The sequence below is a fragment of the Diprion similis genome, chromosome 14, assembly GCF_021155765.1.
Source record: "Diprion similis isolate iyDipSimi1 chromosome 14, iyDipSimi1.1, whole genome shotgun sequence".
In the NCBI taxonomy this organism is placed as follows: Eukaryota; Metazoa; Arthropoda; class Insecta; order Hymenoptera; family Diprionidae; genus Diprion; species Diprion similis.
The window spans coordinates 12846611-12865714 of record NC_060118.1 but is presented as its reverse complement, the minus strand read 5'-3'; the positions used below and the strand labels follow the sequence as shown (position 1 = coordinate 12865714).

The window sequence follows — 19104 nt, the reverse complement described above, 5'->3', positions numbered from 1 at the left end:
TTTGCCTCCAGCTCTTCCGCCCTCACCTCCTCCACCACCTCCACCACCACCTCCACCACCACCTCCACCACCTCCACCACCTCCACCACCTCCACCACCTCCACCACCTCCACCACCTCCACCACCTCCACCTCCACCACCTCCACCACCTCCACCACCTCCACCTCCTCCACCTCCTCCACCTCCTCCACCTCCTCCTCCTCCACCTCCTCCACCTCCTCCACCTCCTCCACCTCCTCCGCCTCCTCCTCCACCCCCACCCCCACCACCACCTCCGCCTCCACCAACATATTTACCTCCAACTATTTCACCCTCGCCTCCTCCACCACCTCCTCCTCCGCCTCCACCCCCACCACCACCTCCACCCCCACCACCTCCACCACCAACCCCAAGACCAACTCCACGTCCAATATCAACACCAGCACCAACATACCTGCCCCCCATTCGATCCGGCCCAGCAAGTGCATCCAGTTCTGCAAGTGCGAGTGCATCAGTGAATTCTGGATTCAATAGAATACCATCCGTGGCAATCGCTCGTTCACAGTCGACCGCGTCAGCATCGACACCTAGTTATAATTATCCGACTGCTGCGCCCCCGAGAATCCCAGCCCCGTCACCACCGCCGAGAACCTATTCGCCTTTACCGTCTCCGCCGATGCAGAGCAGGAAATACTTACCTCCCAGAGGATAGTCAAGGCACGAAAATTTTACTATGATAAACGGGAATTCATGACTCCGAGTATGACGTGTGTGCAATTATAATCTGTATCAAATTATTGATGCGTGGTTCTTCGATTACGTATTTTCTTCGATTGATGAGGAGTAGAGGATCTTGAAATAAACGATTGCAGAAATTTTACTTGAAAATAAAATAGACGAAACGACAAACGGTATTCCATTGTTTTTACTTTATTTTCACTGTTAAATACAACACAATTATTGTTACTGTTATTATCATTATTATTTCTATACCGTGGATACCACGTATATTGAACACCATTTGTACGATATTATATTATATAATAACTAGTGACTACTGTTTGTATCACAGATTTTATTCAGGTAGACATTTGTAATGTCAGTCTTAGTAAATTTAACTAATATAGGTATATCTCTTGTTAAGTAATTATTATGAGAAAAAATGTATTTCGGTTTCATTACGCAAGTTGTTTTGCCTCTTCATCGATCGATCGATATATGCATACATATATTATAATATGTATAATATGCAATATAATATATATATATATATATATATATTATAATATATGTATGTAGTATATAATGTACGTATGTATATGTACAGATACAGGAAATAATCGATGATTGCATTTTGAAAATAAAAATGTACGCAGATTTCACTCTAAACACAGAAACAATAGTATTTCAAGAATTACGAAACACGTGATAAAGGTAAACTGCTTTATGGCCGACCATATCCCAATCAGCTAGTTCAACGCGTCTAGCAAGAAATGGCAGCGAAATAAATTCTTCATGCCTTCAACGAGTTATTGCCGATCCGTTGATCGATCGTCATATCGAAAGATGCAAAGACTTGAGTAAGAGAGAAAAAAAATGTCATCGCCGTTATCCAACTGAAAAAATAACACTTTGGTCGAAACCGAAATACGCACGAATTACTGATTGGGTATATCAACACGATAGGAATGAAGAATTCAAACCATGTTTTGTCAATTTAAACATCTCGCGAGATTCTCTGACGTAACATCGTCACCTTGACAAATTCTCCAATTAATCGAATCAATTTCACGCTCCTAAGATCAAGAGACAAATCTCGCTTCATGAGTAACAGTCAAGTATCACATGGTCAAGTCAAGTCCTCGGCTTGATATAATTAACGTAAACTATACAAATAAAAGACACCTACTTGTCCCAAGGTGAATTTAACGTAGCTTCGATAACATAATCTATGTCTCTCTATACATGTATTATAATTCAGTTTCAATCTCAAGCCTCGACGCAATAAAAAAGAAAACAAGAAGAAACAAAAATCAGAATGACACCGTATCGACACGGTTGTAAATAATATCATCATCATCATCTCCTCTGTCACAGTTGAAAAAAAAGCAGTCAACTTTTGTTTGAAATTTAAGTTAAAAAAAAAACCACGAATCTTCGTCGCCAAAAACTAAACAATAATCTCGGTGAAGTAGTCGGTTGACTTGGCTGCTCCTTGGTCTATTCCTCGTCACAATCCGACAGTTTGTCCAGAGCGTCGTAGGACTTGCATTGAACGATATATCTGAAATGAGATAAGAAGGGAAAAAAAACATAAAAGAATGAACCGTCAACCAGACTTAATTACAGATACCGTAAAATTAAAAAGCAGAAGCAGTAGCAGATAAAGCGTGTGTGAGTGTCGGAGAACGTTAAGTATAAAGAGCGATTAGAACGGGAGGAAGGCGTGCTGACTGACCAACAACTAATGGCTTCGTTATCGCAACAGGCGAGCAGAGTGCGTCGGGAATTGTTTAAGAACCGTTTATTGTGGGTCGGATCCCTGCGTCCAACGTGGAGTATCAAGTCACCAGGCTTGGCGGCCTTGAATGCCTGGAGGGCCTTGGCGTGAGTAAGTCCGTTCATGGGTAGTCCGTTGATGGCGAGAACCTCGTCCCCCGCCCTGAGAGTGCCCTCCTCGGCAGCCTGTCCGCCCTGCATCACGTCCTTGACGAAGATCCCCATAGATCCCTTGGAGCTGTCCGATCCACCGACTATCGAGAAGCCCAATTTCTTGGTAGCACCCTTCTTCAGGGTGACAGTGAGCAGGTTTACCGAGAGACTAGTGGCACGTCGTCCGCAAGTAGCGCCGGCCATGTTCTGGTTCCGCTTCTTAACCACCTGGAACTTCTTCATTCCAGTAAGTGTCTTGGCGGGGGTGGGGGAGGCCGGCTTCTCGAGTGGTTCGAGCTGGTCCATCGTGTTCACGGAAACGGTCTTCCCGTCCTTGGTCAAGGCCCCGACCACCTCGCATTGGGCCTGATCGGCCTCGGACTTCGGCCGTTTCAGCTTCCAGACGTCTGACTCGCTGCGAGCACGGGACATGACGACGTCGCCCCAGGTGTCGCCGAGCTCGCCGAAGGCGAAGGAGGGCTCTCTGGCTATCTGGAGTTCCACGGTCCCCGAACAACTTCGGACCGCGGTGCGCGCCTCGGCCGCTGACATTCCGCGTAGACGGCGACCGCAGACCCTGACGATTTCGTCGCCGACTCTTATCTGCCCACCCTTGGCTGCCTCCCCGTCGGCGTCGACCTTCGAGACGACGTAAAACGGCCGCGCGGCCTCCCGCTTCTCGACGGCGACCCCGAGACCACCTGGCCTCTCGACGAGCAGCTTCATGGTCTTCAACTCCCGGCGCACCAGCCCCTTAGTGGGGTTCGTACTCGACGTCGTTGCCTCAGACGAGAAGTCTTGCTCCTGACGCTTAGCCGCATTCTCCTCGGAATCGAGGCCCGATCTCGATCGCTTTGGACTGTAATAGCAGGGCACGTTGGCCACGTGATCGACTGGCAATCGGCCTTTGGTTGCAGGGGGGCTGTCCTTGCAGGGGGACGCGGCATTATCCAGCAGATGAAGAAGACTGGTATTGGAGTTGCAGCGGTTTCTCGGCACCAGTTTAGCCCCGGGTCTAATGGGCGTGCCGGGATTTCCCAGCAAACTTTGGGGCCTTAGGTGATTCGGAAAAGGTACCGGAGCCTCCGATTTCACGGAGATTGAGGGGGTCTCGAAACTCGCCGAAACCATACTTCCGATCCCGGAACTCTTCGAGGACATTTTGCTCATGGTCAGGGTCCGGTCGGCGAATTCGTCCCGCGGATCTTGTCTCGATGGTGACGATATTGGTATGAAAGTGTCCTCGTCACAGCTGTCAGTCTCGTCACCGTCGTCGTCTAGGTCCCCATACATAAGTATCGTGGTTTGCGTCGTGGTGGAATCGTTGAGATGATCGTCTTGAGCGCAAGTTGAATTCTCGGAAGGCGGGGCTTCCGCTATTCTTCCAGGATGGTTGTTGTTGTTATTGTTGATATTCTTCTTCTTAGGGGTACTCGCCATGGACAAATCTATGCCGTGATAATCGTCCGAGGTTATGGAGAAGCTTCGTATCCGATTCACCCTCTCGGATCCAGCGTTCGAACCCGAGGACGCTAGAGGCATAACCAACTTTCCACTATCCGGAGAATCTGCACCTGTTCTCGTGCTGTCCGAATCGTAGCCGCTCTCGTCACAGCCCACTCTTAATCCGCTCATCAGTTCCTCCAATCCGTTCAAAGGCGTCATCGACGAGACTGTCGACGATGCCGAAGACGAGGAAGACCCGGACGATCTGACAGCTTCACCACTGTTGAAAAATAGCAGAAAACAGTTAGCCACTTTGCCGACATCAACTTTACATTTTGATATTTACAATTTTACACAATGAAGATCGTTTTTTCCGACATGCAATTCACCCAAAACCTGATTCATATACTTATTGATTTAAGAAAAACCTAATGAACATTTTTTCTGCTTCTCTGCGGCTAAAGGGAAGTATCTAAAAACCGGAAAGTTTCTTTTCGCTCCAACTGACCTTTCTCGCGAGGCTGATGGCCGACTGAAAAGATTCCTCTTAACCAACGATAGCTGATGGCCTTGATTTTCCGCGGGCGCAGAGTGACTTGGTGACTCAACGACCATGGAAGAGGGTCTGGAGTTTGAAGCGCACCGTTTGGCAGCCTCGAGGGTGAACCTGGCAAGATCTTCGCCCTCTTTGGTCTTCAGGATATCCTGATTGGTGAGTATGAAGTCCAGGACACGTTGCTGCTCCTGAAGGTTCTGTATGCTCCTGCTCAGGTGGTTTTTCTTGCCACGGAGGGTTTCCTGATCCCTGTAGTCCGCCCCGATGTCGTTGACGCTACCCTCCTCACGTGACTCGACATTCCTCAGAGTCATCATCGAGCCACTCCCCTCGCTCAATGCCTTGGCCATCCTGTATCGATCCGCCAGGAAATTCGGATCTTCTTCGCTGATCGTTGCGCTGCGCGCTATAGCGTCAAGGGCGACTGAACTCGTGCTCCGTTCTCCAGTGCGAAAGAGATTCCTCAAAGATTCCACACGAGAGATTCTCTTCGGCTTGAGAAATTCCATCGTCGATGGAGAGTTCTGAATACAGAGAAAAGAAGAAGAAAAAATGATAAAAAACAGGGAATGGAAAAACATTAGAATGGCTTGTTCAGACTGTAGGTATATGTATACAATAAATTCCTGGGGAAGCTTTAAAAGTGTGATAAATTGACCCGGTTTCGACGCGCCCGTACAGGAATAGGCCAATGGCTTCTTGGAATTTGATTAGGGAGGCTTGGTACTCTGGAATTAGGTGAATACGTTTTACGCTCTTTATTTTTACTGTCGCAGCTCGACGAATCTAAAAGTTAATTGAATATCGCCAAAGAGTGTATCTCGTAAAAGGTGAAAAAATAATTGACGATTAGAAAATTGTGCTTATCGATAACAAAGACATCAATAATAATGATCCTTGTTCAATTCACTCACCTTTCGCCTGTCGTCAGAAACGGTGTCAGAATTATCTGTCTGTCTGTTGGGACTCCAATGTCGACGTCTTCTTCCAGATACAGCAAGAAGCTCGGAGCTATCAGACCTCTTGAGCTGGTCCCATCGTCTTCCCACTTTCCGGCCCCACGTGGAGATTCCTGAGGCAGAATCGGATGAGCGTTAAAAGGAACGATCGATTTCGAAAGCCAGAGCTACGGATCTTCACTACAAAGGGCTAAATTCACGAACCTTTCCGAGCCGAATTGGAGGACTGGAGGTTGGTGGGCATCTGGTTTCCACCTTCTTGGACGATCTCGGTGTCAGACTTGCGTCTCCCAGAATTTTCCGGCTCGACTTCCTGGTCCGTTTCCGCCTCGGGTTCCTCCGGGTCTTCGTTGACAGCCGCCGTTACCGCATCCTGGGAAATCGGTGTCGCCGAGACAAGTTGCGGGCTCGTATCCGAGCAGCGTCTCTTGAACAACCGCATCCTAGCTCCTCAGCAGTTTCCAGCTGAAATAAGTTGCTCGGTTTATTGTTAGCGATTATCTCTTACATGGAGTAGGGCGCGGTTACGCAAAGAACGTAATCACGGGGATGCGATTAACGGTGCATCGTTCATCCGATCGCTAATAGCCGATCGGCAATCCAGGCGCAAGCAGGCTAGTCGAATCCAAAGCAATCACTTTCTACCCAGGCATTCCACCGGTTTAGCAACGCTTCCTACAACCCAGTACCCTCTCTCTCTTTCTCTCTCTTTCTCTCTTTCTCTCTGTATAACTCCTTGTTCTCCCGGTGTGGAAACGCGACTTCATGTCCACGGTGGGCAGCCGGGTTCATACGAGTCCCGGTGCAGTACCGTAGGCGCTAAATTTACGGAGTTCAATACGAAGGAGTGGCTCTCGCTTACCCCGAGCAGACGCCTCCGCACCCACCGTCAAACGCACCGGCAACATCAGCAACCAGCCTACGGGCTTGAGGAGCCTGGAAATCGCCGTCGAAGGTGCAGAAAAAACAGAGACAATCTTTCCTCGTCCCGATGAGCCGAACCCGACCTCCTCCGGCATAACCACCGAGCGGTTTCATCCGGCGTCTCGCTCTCTTCTCGACGACCGGTTTTCAGGTTCGTTTAGTCTCTAGAATGGGAGCCGCTGGGCTCGCGGGCTCCAGGAATAAACTAGCCGCGCCACGACTATTATTCGAGATAGAGGACCTCGAGCTTCGCATCTCTCGTTCTTACTGCGTACAGCAGGAAGTCGGAATATCCGGTCGCGTTTATTCTGGTATATAGATTGTGTCGAAGGCATCCATGGACGTTACGTGACAAAGTGATTCATTCATTCAGTCATTCAGTCATTCAGTCATTCAGTCAGCTTCGCGGCTCTCGGACTCTACGAAATTGGTTCACCTGTTGCTCATGCTCTTTTCATTCCCTTCCCCCCAGATCGAGCTCTGGATGTAGCAATCCTCCGTAACGGTCCACTGCTAGCGTGTAACACCGAGGCAAGGCCCAGAGTCGAATCCTCGCCTATCTACCTGCCCTGCTCTTCGCATCGGGCCCACCTACCGTGCCTCTCTCAGGAGCAAGGTTGAATTAAATACAGTTATACCTGCTTCGCGGACTGTTTTTAACAAATTCTAACTGCAAACTACACCGCTCGATCGGATTGTTGGTTCTACAGCCTCAGATTCACGCTTTTGCGCGAGGTGCATGCAGGCAAGGCTGCAACACCGCTGTTCCTCTTCTCGGGACGAGTTTTAGTAGTTCTTCTGTACGAAGACGGAAAAAAAAAAAAAAAAAAAAACGGAAATAAGAAAACGCGTACGGTTGTCGGAGTCTTTTTCTTCTTCAGTTCCTTTTGTCCATTAACTCAACGTTTATTATGTTTCACCAGATTCCCAACTCCTGCAGACCGCACTACTGGATATACTCCACCACTAATTGTAAGCCAGTTGGCCGGCTCCTGTCAGTGCCCGAGGAGAGTTTGTGTTCTTTTTATCTCTCTCTCTCTCAAATTTTTAAAACTTCTCTTTACGCTGATTTCTTTCAAGCCGCATTCCGGTTAATCTCCGATTAATACTTAATAATTCACTTTACGTAGGTATGTTTTCATACGAATTAATCTTTACAATTATATAATGTTAATCAAGTTCGCCACGATAATATTTTTGGGATTCTAATTAGTTTATAATTCACGCGATTCTAGTTCTGTAAAATTTTATTTAGATATTACATCGGTACAATTTTCTGCTTTACCACACCGTTATGTTGATTTGTTAATTTTTATATTTTTTCCCCTATATTTATTCATTTTTTTATTGATGTCAAAGACTTTCCGTGACACATAATCATCCAACTAATCAAACAATGGATTAATCAATCAATCTCCCTGTCTGGGAAATAATAACTAAGCCTCTCCGAGACGCGGATATGAAACGAAAGTCGTCGACCGGAATTTAATGATTCGGTGTGAATCGCAGGGAAGTGTTATTGTGCAACCGGGTTAATCGTCCCTCGCGATCTTTGTTGAAGGTGTTTATTTCCATGATTCAAAGGCACGTGGGTATTAAACACGAGGTTAACAAAAGCACCGTATCCTCAGTGAATCACGATATAAATCACGAGTAAATTTGCGGTCAGAGTTTCATCGCGTCGTCGCGTGCTTATCTTTGGCGTGCAACAGCTCGATGACTCGCAACGAGATGCGGTCAGTTAAAGAACGTACGTCTACACATTTGTGATTTTGTTTTTATATTTTTTTTTAATTTTATTCTATTTTTGCACGATCGTTTCGCGCCTTATCTCGGTCGCGATGTTTGTCACTATCACGCTCTCCTTGGATTGTTATTTTTTCTTTCTTTTTCAACTCGTCGCAACGACATGCGATGACCTATTCCTTGCGATATATCGCCCAGCCTTAGCGCCAGCCACTGAAAGTGCATTAAAACATCGCGCAGGGGAGACGATAGTTTTACTTTCTAAGATGAAAATAAAGGAAAACGAGAAACTGCTGCTGCTGCGCTCGGTGACCGAAATAACGCGGCACAAATTTCGTTTCAGATACATTGCTGTGTATAGTACAGGGGATACGCGATCTCGAGACGTTCGGTATTCCGATCTAGTTTACACTTTGGTATTGTTGTTGCTCTGAATTTAACGATTCACCCACAGTTTATCTGCGTCTGCCAGCTACCGAGCTCCGGCTGCGAACGAAGAAAAAATAAATAAAGATGATAAAGAAAGAAAGAAAGAAAGAGGAACAGAAATGGAAAAGTATTTTCCATTCTTGTGCGCTTTGCACGTGTGTTACACACGCAGCTGCTGGAGGAGGAGGTTGTGTGTCTGCACACATCAGGATACGCTCCGAATAGCCCAACTCGCGTACTCGATGCTCGTCCAACTGGCCATATTATGCTACACGCATGCCTAATAGATGCACGTGGAATAAAGCGACCCTCTCGAAACTCGCGCAAGGTGCTTCTCGTATTTTTACCCCGCCGCCAACGCACCGTGAGAAAATACATCCGAAGCCGTAGAAACCCGAAGCCGCATAGCCCGCTCCTTTATTTTGCCAAATCTGCTTTCTTCGGGAATCCCAAGGGTCAGGTGCGGCTCCGAAGGGCAACAAAAAGGACGCAGGCGAAGGGAACCCCGAATTAATCCCAACGACCGATCGGTGAACGACCTTTTTCCGGTCTCACTAGTACAGGTATAAAGTCGCTCGGACGATTATAAATCCCTTTCGAAATAGTAGGACGAATTCGTCGACGGTATTGTTCGGCCCTTTTCTGCTGCAAGTAAGCCACGCGTATAATTATCGAATCGTTGAATTGCGATTCCATTGTCTTCGAGAATCGTACTTTGACATCGGCTTGGAACTAACTGTGCAATTACTAATTGTAAATAAAAAATTAGGAAAAACTGTTAGGCTCAACCGTTTGTGCGAGGCGTTTGGGCACCTAAGGGATAATCGAAAACGCATAGCTGCGGAACGATTCCGCGTGAATACCGCTCGCCGAGGCCAGAGGATTAATCGAAGGACGAGGGAACCGAAGCAGCCTCATAATAACGCGTATAAACAACGTGCATAGGTGACTGACTGATTGTCGTGAGTGAATTACGACTTTCCGAGAATTTCGAGAATCAAACACACCCTAAAGGTACATACACCACGAATCACGTGACTCTTACGACTCCCGGTAAACATTATCAAACTTATTTCAGCCGTCGTGTCGAGGCGATTCAACGCCGGTTTTTAAACGCCCTGAATCCTGCAGGACCTCGAACCAAGGTGGATCGCAACGCCATTACGACCACGGGGTCGTTGCCCGGTTGTGTCATTTATTTTCACCGATTCCTCGTCGGTTCCATTTTCCGTTTTGGTGAAACTTGGATTTCCGCTCATCGTCCGATTTGTCAGATTTTTTCTTTCGCTTATCCAACCGAGTTTCATATCTCCGATTTAGAAAACGATCCGATAGTTTCGACGGTGAACACAAAGGATCGCCATCGCTCGAACGGTTCGCGAAAGGTGAACAGGTTTCTTCGGTTAATCAAATTTTTCATTATCGAGTTTGCTCGCAACTAACGAAAGTAGGCTACACAACCGTGAAGATCACACACCGAGATGAGTTTGCCTAAACATAGTCGACCAGTCAGGGGATTTTTAATTCCTGATTTAGACCATCGTCGGCGTAAAAACGTCGCGACAAAGATTGCGTGAGCACAGAAATTGCTCCCGGTACATAATACCCATAATGATTCGGCGATTCCGTTCGGTAAGTATGTACTCACATTCTGCACGCCCGCCGCACGACTCTCGACCAGTTTCTAACGGTGTCATGAGGCAAAAGCGAGGCCGAGAATAGACGATCCTTCCGTGCTCCGAACGAAATCGCCGCGATCACTGTCATGGCAGACCAGCGGCAGTCTGTGTACAGTTGAAGATGCACGCATAGCCGGAGATACGAAAAAATTGCTGTATAATTAAAAATGAAAAAGCAACTCACGCTTGACTAAAACATTCAAGCGGCGGCGGCTCGACTCCGCAGCCTCCTCGATGCGGCGATCAGGATTACAATTTATTTATTATTTCCTCACCGAGTGCGATCGCGTTCTCCAATCTTTTTTTTTTATACTATTTATATTTGCTATATCATTATACCGAGGTACTATAACTGCGCGAAAAAAAAAAACAACGAAAAACTGTAACACCAGTAAAAAACAACTTGAAAAATCCACACTTTTCCACCCTGTTGCACCAGGTGGTAACTACCCGGCGAAGGCCTCCTTCACGATGTTGTACCGAACGAACCTCGCGTCGCCGCAGCTCTTCGAGGACTGAGCTGGTGCGGGGCACCGCGGTTCACTCGCCCGGAAGGCGTTCCCGTTCCCCGTTCCCCGAACCCTGTTCCCCGTTTCCCAGTCGCGTCGACGGCGGCGCCCTTGTCGTGATTATCGGGGAGTTTTTGGTCGGGGGTGGAGGTCCGACGGGGTTTGGAACTTCCACCCCGAAGATGGAGAACGGCGAGTTCGTGATTCGGGGAGCTGGTCTGCAACCCCCGAGGGTATAATCAAGCACGCATCGAGTATACGTTGTACGAAGTAAAATTTTCTCTGCATTTATGAGCAGCTCGATATTGTACAGAGAAGGAGATAAAGAGAGAGAAAGAGAGAGAGAGAGAGATCGCGAGTTGGCTGGAATCGCGGCTCGAAAACTCTCGGCGATCTCGATGGGCGAGGAGAACAGGTTCTAGATTCATTCACGACTCGCCGAGCTGAGAGACTTGCTGCTGTTGCTGTTGCTGCTGCTGCTGATGCTGATGCTGAAGGCCTTGAGATCAGACGGTAAAAAGTACGGTTTGTATCTTTCTCACTCTTTCTCAAGCAGGGCTTACTTTATAGATTCGTGAAATGTTTCGCGAATGAAAAATTACAACGATGATTGTTGCACGAGGGACAGGAGTGCTGAAGACAAAAAACATGAGAATATATATACACATGAAAAAAAAAAAAAAAAAACACATTTATTGGACGGAGAATTCGCGGGTACCTAAAAATGGTTGCCTCAATTCCACCGTGGCGCTTTGGCCAATTTCTACGACATAATCTATAATGGATTTCTGCCCACGTCGGACGGATAACATTCTGTGCTAAAAAAAAAAAAAGAAAAATGAAATAAAACAAAGCTCGCCGTTTAATGGTTTTATGATTGTATTGGGTTTTTTTAAGCTTCGCTATTCTACGCTGCATGCAATCGCGAAGAAATCTTAGCGATGGATCTTTCGATGTTCTTACGATTGCGGAATACGATCTGTCGATTTACCAGTTTCCATTTTTGCTCGTCACGTACGTCTCGATGCGATTTTTTACCCAGTCACAATATCATACACAATACGATGTCGTATTATATAGGTTTGCGAAATAGGACCCATAAATCAGATCTTCTGTCAACATCTATAATAAACATAATCGAGCATACTTATAAGGTGTATGTATGTATCTTACAATATTCGTATTTTCTAAATTTTTAGAACGCAGATCGTATCGCGAACCGCTCATCTGGTCATAATTTTAGAGAGGAATCGCAACGATGTATACTATTATTATTATTATTCTATCGCAGCTCGTCAAAGCCATCGTCAAACACTCGTCTTCGTAGTTTTATTTGTACTGTCGATATACGTATTTTGTGTTTACATAGGGAAATCCGTCTCGAAATCCTTAATACTACAACGCCTCTCACTCAAACTTTTACGAATTATTTACTGCGTATCTGATCACATATTGTATACTCTGGTATAAAATAAGTCAGACATTTTTAGAGATTTTACACCTCAGAAGAGCGCCGATCCGTGCCAGGCTTGATTCAATTAGGGAGAAACTTGGCCTGCATTTAATGAAATCAGAGAAGAAATCGATATTCGTTCGAAATACAAAATGGAACAAGAGCTTTATTCAGTCCATGGCGGTGTATTTGCACATGTGGTCAAAAATCGATAAGAAGGCGTCCATTAATTACGTGAGCTCAAAATGGGGGGGAGAAGTCCGGCACAATATCAACAAATCTCATTTAAAGGGGGGGCAACTAAAATTATAACAGATAACATTTTGTATTACAAAATCAATTCCAGACACAGACAATATTAAATGTAAATGCATGAACGTATCGAATAAATTTAATTATTTAAAAATTTTAGGGTAAAGCTCACCAAAGAGGGGGGGGGGGGGGGGGGGCTTCGAATTTAAAAAAAAATACACACACCACTTAATTAATTTACACCCTCTAGACTGTAGAAATCGATAAGCATCGAATCCCAGTCCCGTAGGGATTTCCGTCGAAGGCTTCTTCTAAAGCCGTCGTAAATGAGTAAACGGTGGAAATGCACAAACCTATAAATATTCGTGTCAAAATTTCCATATGGAAACAGGCTTGTACGCATGCAGAAAGTCTCTATCGTCACAGTCGAACAGCGTCGAGGGTATAAGACTACCTGCGAAATTATACAGTTCTATGAAAATTCAACGTACTCGGGTACGCATGGGATAATCCCTGTACAAAGGGAAGGAAATCGCTGGATTTAATCCCGCAGGACTGACGCCTACAGCCCGGATTTGGTTATCGTTGGAAAATAAATTGCGGATATTACCAAGAGTCCGAAAGTTTATAACGGAGAAAACAGGAGCGCGTGTATGGCTATGAGCCAATTACCTGGTTCACCCTCGGGGCTGAAGCCGGTAAAAAGTAAAGGAAGAAAAAGCGAGAAAAAAGGAAACCGGAAAGAAGAAAACGTGGTCGGGGGCAAGCAGGTGACCCCTGCGAGGGCTCTTCGCGCAATTAATCAGACCGGGGTGGCTCTCGTCATCCTGCAGGAGGGACGGTTGTTTTGAGTTATTAGACCGAGTTCCAGCTGCATCGAAACGGCAATTTCGGGGTCCCAACGAGGTGTGGTATACCAATTATAAAAATACCGTCGGAACGACGGCTTCAACCGTTTGGCAGATGCGAACGATCGTCGTCGACGGACTGCAGGTTGTCGACCGGTCTCCTTATCGTCGGTATTCAAAACCGATCGGCGGTGCCGATTTTCTCAGTCGGGATTTCCTTATGTCTTGGAAATTGTATCTGCACCGGTTCTATAATAGGAAACCATGCAGACAGGCTGTGGAATTGCTGCAGATCAAGGCGCGTCGATCAATCAGAGATGGATCGTGTGTATAACTGTGTATACATCCACTTCGATCTCTCGGACGTAATTAAAGCCGGATCATAGACTATCAACCTTCGCTAATTGCTTCGCAATGTATCTATTCCCCGAGGTGTTATTAGAATCGATCGATCTTGACCGCAAAAACTTGACCTATCGCTGTTCGCTCGTCGGCTCGTTTTTGTTTCTAATCAAGAGGTCATATAAACGCAGTCTGGATTTTTCAAAAATCGATTTTTTATTAACTTCCTCAAAAAATTATCAAAACAAAGTTCAATGTTACTCCAACATGTATATAAATTTTTATGTAAACTAATTGAAATATCTGTTGATGGAAAGTCCTTGAAAAATCGCTTTCCTTCGGCCTCCAGACTGCTTGTAAACCCCTCAAATCGAAATTCCGGCATCTGTTGCGTCGCCAATTCAAATTTTCGCCAGAAGAACCTCCACCGAAGCGTTACGTCGCCCTTTGAAGACGTCAACGCCATATGGGTGGCCCTCAGAAGCCAGGTTCCAAGTCGGAATTACCCATATTTACTCGCGCATTGTCATTACACTTTTTCCTCTCCTTCGTGCAACGGTCGATGCATGCGGTTTACGGTCAACGGGGCCATGGAGTCGAGCTCCTCGACTCCTCGTGTCCAAGCTAACAATCTATTATGCAGAAGCTTGTACGTGTGCGTATTTCAACTTCACGCCTCTCTCTCCTCGTCGCCGATGTATCTGTGACAGGATCTGTTAGCCGCGGGTCTTTTTCGGAAGATTTTCAACGTCTGATTGCAGGGGAGGGGGGCAGTCAACGCTACAGACCGTATGAATAGCCAGTCAAAGCGCTAAAGACTCTCAACGAACGATCCCATATCTTCCTGGATCGTCTAACGATCGCCAAACCCTCGAAGTCCTTCCTTCCTTCCTTCCTTATTCACTCGAACTTCTTAGTTAGCTGCCTTCTTCGTCCGTGATCATCGATTCGTCACCATAACATCGCGCAGCTGGAAGAAAAGAATCGAATTCAAGGATTGTTACACGTCACCCCCCGTGATTTTCATGCCCCCCGGGAATCTTCAAGGAGGTGAAACCCCGCGTCGTGTTTCACAGGCGAGGAGACCCGGTGCACGGTAAGGACGAGGATCGAAGGTTGGATCGGGTCCGACTGCCTTCCGCCGGACGGACAAGCCCTCATCATTTTTCGACACCAGGGGTTTCGGGGGCGAGTATCGGGCGCGTGCCACATGCCGTAAGGGTTGCTCTGATCCCACGGGAGGTCGACTTTGCCCGGTGACGCGGGAGAGTTTAATATCCGGCGGGGAATTAGGGCTGCACCCTGATATCAGCTGCGGCTCGTTTTGACCCGGCGATGTGTGCCTAATACGGAAACGGTTGCAACCCGAGGCGACGCTGATCCCTGGCTTCTTCGGGGCCCAAGGACGCCGATCACGAGTGTAGTGCCATGCCTTTTTTGGAATTTCATTTCTCCTCCCGACTCCCGGGCAGCTCCTGATTCGAACGTGGGCGGCGGATCTGGGCGCGATAGTTTATTATCGCTTGCGTACAGTCGAGTAGGTATGGCACTTGACTCAATTGCCTGTCTCTCCTCGCCTCGCGATTAGCTATCCGTCCACCGTCAACGGCAGCGATCGCTTTTTGGCATAATGGCTATTGCTGTGGGCTCCAGCGTTTATGTTAATCGTTAAACAATGATTTATTGCTTCACGGGTTCTAATGAGAATCAAAAGGACACTGGCTGCTAAGAATTGCTATTGAGAAACTTATCGGGTTTCGGTAGCAACATTCTGGTGACTCAGACCACTCAGTGTCCAGTTGACGATCGATCTACACGTCAAATACACTTTCCCTCTCCTTATAGAAGAAATCGGGTTTCTTGCTTCACGTGCCGTTCCCGAATTTCAAGATTTGTGTCAAGAGCTACGCATGCCCGATGTTAGAGAGAGATTTAACGTGCTAGTTGGAAAAAAGTAAAGAAATTAATCCGAACAGCTATCACATCAACGACGTTGATGTCGATAATTCGGTTTTACGATCCTATTACAATTAATCACTTCGAGTAATTTATGTCGACAAGAATCTCTAGATCGTAAAGCTTCTTTGAATCAATTTCATTTTATGCACCAATTTATTTTCGGAATGATTAACAAGCAGGTGAAATCTTAAACGAAAAGAACCAATAATTTGAACTTTCGTTTGCCTAGTTCCTCGTGTTATTTTTCTCTTTACCAAAGCAAATTCGCGTGAAAAAATAACGACAATCGGGTTTACCAAAGTCACCCGATGTACAACCTCTGATAACGATAAGCTCGTTGAGGTGGTAATTACAGGTTGTACAAGAGTTTATACCTATACATACATTGGGCGCCGATTAGCGTGACATTTGGAATTAAGAGCCGAGGTAAACACTCCGGGCAGTTTATATTTCACTTTAAAGTTTGGTAAATATAATAGAAACCTTCCCGGAAATAGGACCTCGAAGCAAATGGATTTGAATTCAAGTTTAATAGCCGGGACATTACGGCGTGTTACGATATCGCTCGTTCTCCGCGCGTGGGCGAGGATTTACACACAACGCAGGGCGATATTAGTTATACACAGAGTCTGTGGGCAGAGGGTCTCTGCATGTAGGAGCGGGCTAAACAAGCCTTCGAATACGTCGACGGGGTTCCCACGCCGAGAAGAGGAGAAGGAGGAAGAGGAGGACGAGAATTATCGGCGACTCGACTCGAACCGACCGCTTTCGCTTTCTCGTCTGCATCGGGGTGCTGCTGCTGCTGCTGCTACATCCAGAGGAATTGGGGCACGCGATTATCCAGGACACCTGTTCGCCCCTGGACCCCCCAGGAAAGCGAAAACCCTCGGTCTCGGCCCGATTCCACGTCTGGCTGTAAGCTTCGATACGAGTTTAATTAGGCCTGGGCACGCCACGGAGCCGCGTGTCGTCCTGATTGCAGTAATTGCTGATTTTCACACATCAAATTGCCCGTAGACGTTGTCGTCGTTACGCTTTTTATCCTCACGACTTCGCATTAGCTGCAAATTATTTCGTTCTCAAGTACCTACTGATAATAGTCGAAAGCGTCTGAGAATGGTTTTTTCTCTTTCCCTCTTCCAGAGACAGAAATTCACTTGTCGACTTACTTGTATACGCTCTCAAAGCACCATTCGGCATTTCACTTCCGGCCGTTTGACGGGAAACGAGCTAATTATAAACCAGAATTGAAGGTCTCAGATGTGCAGTGAAGTGCAACGGACCCAAACCACGAAAAGGTGCGTATATGGTAGCGCACTTATGTCGCATGAACGAAGTACAAAGTATGAACTGTCTTCAAGGAACTCGAAAGTCCGAGAACAGAAACCAAGAGGTTTTATTCACCAGATCGCGTGGTTTGTCCTCGTGCAGTTTCGATACGCTTGATGCGAATAATGTGGCGAGAAGAGGGGAATAAAGAAACGGGAGAAAGATCTGCGGTAAAAATCTGGGTCGTTGTTCGAAGGCACGCGATCATGATGTTTCTCCCATCCCAGACGAGATGACGCCCTTGGCTCGTGTGTCGGTCCCTCAAATCAGCTTGGATCGAAGATCGTGATCTGTACCGGGCACAACTGCCCGGCCAGAGAGATCGATGAACTTACTTGCGTCACATCATCTGGTCGTCGTCGCTCAGCCCGGAACGACCGGTAGATGCGCGCGTGTATAAACGTAGGTGTACTGGATTCGAGAAGTCAATTTAGTTTAATTCACTCTTTCCCCCGTGTCTTCAGGAACAAGTTGCAGGCTTCATCATCATCAAAGACGACTTTCGATCTCCTCCATGCTACAACTCGGTGTATCAATTTCTCGTCGCAGGATGATCGTTGCTCGATTTTTTCCCGTGTGTTTATTTTATTCAAAACCAGCTCGAGTATTTAATGACGTTTAATATCCAATAAAGGGCCTTACGAAGCGCGGCGATTGTTAAATTCCCATTTTCGTGCTTCTAACAGCACGATTAGACCATCCATACGCCTGCCAATTGTATCGCCGCTGTCACTTCTGACCATTACCGAAATTTATCAAACTGTAACCGTCGCTATCCATTAGGCAGTTTATAACGAGAATTCGAGGCCTGCAGCCACTCGGCAACGGTGTCACCAGGATGGACTTCAGGACCATTAATGGTCCCGTGATCCTGGCACTTAGGGTATCGGGGACCTTCTTCATCACCGTCAAACGCGACAGCTACGTCTTCTCCTGGTTCTCCGTCGAGACGATTTACGCGATCCTCTTTCACTTGGCGACTGACGTCGTCGCCGCCGTTTCGATCACGCCGAAGATAAGGGAACTTGTGGAGTCCGGATTCGACGTATTGAGGATCAATTTTCCTGCATCATAATTACATTTCGGTCTTTTCTTAATATTCAGCAATCGACATTCTTCCAGCTTGGGCTCGACAGCTTCTTCACTCTCGCCCTTACTTGGCCGAACTTTGTGCTGCCGATAATCGGCTTATTCTCCAGCAAACCCGTATCGAGGTACCTGAACGAGTGGAAGGTCATCGAACAGGAGTTTCTCGCCTTGGCCGGAAAGTCGCTGGTTTTTCCCGAACTGAAAACTGCCAGCCGTCTGCTGCCGATTGTGACATTGTTCGTGCTGATCCCCGTCACTGTGATAGTCATAAGCATTGGCCGTCATTCGGTCATCCAGGCAATCACAAATGCAAAACCCATACTGACGTTCAACTGTGTCGCAACGATGTGGCAAATCCAAGCGGAACTTTTCACCCTGACGTACCAAAATTACTGCAAAAATCTAGCTAAGGTACACCGTGAAAATCTTTTGGGAATCCCTATCTTGAATCCTTATCTTTCAACTCGTGTAGACGCTGCACTCGACTGGGGGTACCAACCCCTCCGTTATTATGCGGTACAGGCTCCTTTACCTGAGGATCACTTCGTTGGCGTTGAGCCTGAACAGATCTATGAATTTGATGACCACAATTGCCTACGTCATCCTCTACATTGACACAATCATCGGAGCGTACTCGGCTATTGGTAATCATGCTTTAAAAATCGGAGGACGAAATAGAAGATCAGTTTTTGAAGCTACGATAAATTCTGCTGAAAAATTGTATCGTTTTTTTTTTCTTTGCAGTGGGGCTCTCGAGCAAGGAATTGACCGCATCTCTACTTTACCAACTTTTTTTCCCACTGATCTACTGTTTGGTTATAAATCAGATCTACTGTGAGGCAGGAAGGAGGATCACCCTGGCCGGAGGTGAAGAGGTAAGAGTCATTTTTAAACGCCACCTTCCTTACTTACCGACGCTGAATGATCGACGGTCTAAGGTAAAGATCTGACGC

General features: G+C 46.7%; 5 protein-coding genes across 5 annotated transcripts in view; 3 read left to right on the top strand and 2 right to left on the bottom strand.

Annotated features, from left to right (window-relative positions):
- LOC124414504 (ras and Rab interactor 2-like) overlaps positions 1-691 on the top strand; it is a 2482-nt gene extending 1791 nt beyond the window's left edge. Inside the window, exon 6 of the mRNA XM_046895450.1 lies at positions 514-691. Within this exon, the coding sequence (XP_046751406.1) occupies positions 514-691 (178 nt within the window). The remainder of the gene's footprint in view (positions 1-513) is intronic.
- Positions 1-2450, bottom strand: part of LOC124415011 — a 22375-nt gene extending 19925 nt beyond the window's left edge. The window contains exon 1 of the mRNA XM_046896238.1: positions 2438-2450. The gene's annotated coding sequence lies outside the window, so the exon portion shown is untranslated. The remainder of the gene's footprint in view (positions 1-2437) is intronic.
- Positions 1140-10761, bottom strand: LOC124415010. The gene is made up of 6 exons (XM_046896236.1): positions 10555-10761; positions 5797-6057; positions 5548-5705; positions 4586-5157; positions 2501-4357; positions 1140-2263 (listed from the first exon to the last, which is right to left on the bottom strand). The coding sequence occupies exons 2-6, from the start codon at positions 6032-6034 to the stop codon at positions 2200-2202; spliced, it is 2889 nt and encodes a 962-aa protein (XP_046752192.1). The 5' UTR covers positions 6035-6057; positions 10555-10761; the 3' UTR covers positions 1140-2199.
- Positions 7330-19104, top strand: part of LOC124415018 (UPF0235 protein C15orf40 homolog) — a 21694-nt gene continuing 9919 nt past the window's right edge. Inside the window, exon 1 of the mRNA XM_046896250.1 lies at positions 7330-7346. The gene's annotated coding sequence lies outside the window, so the exon portion shown is untranslated. The remainder of the gene's footprint in view (positions 7347-19104) is intronic.
- Positions 17901-19104, top strand: part of LOC124415013 (gustatory and odorant receptor 21a-like) — a 1475-nt gene continuing 271 nt past the window's right edge. Inside the window, exons 1-4 of the mRNA XM_046896241.1 lie at positions 17901-18107; positions 18185-18562; positions 18624-18795; positions 18896-19026. Coding sequence (XP_046752197.1) covers positions 17901-18107; positions 18185-18562; positions 18624-18795; positions 18896-19026 — 888 coding nt within the window. The remainder of the gene's footprint in view (positions 18108-18184; positions 18563-18623; positions 18796-18895; positions 19027-19104) is intronic.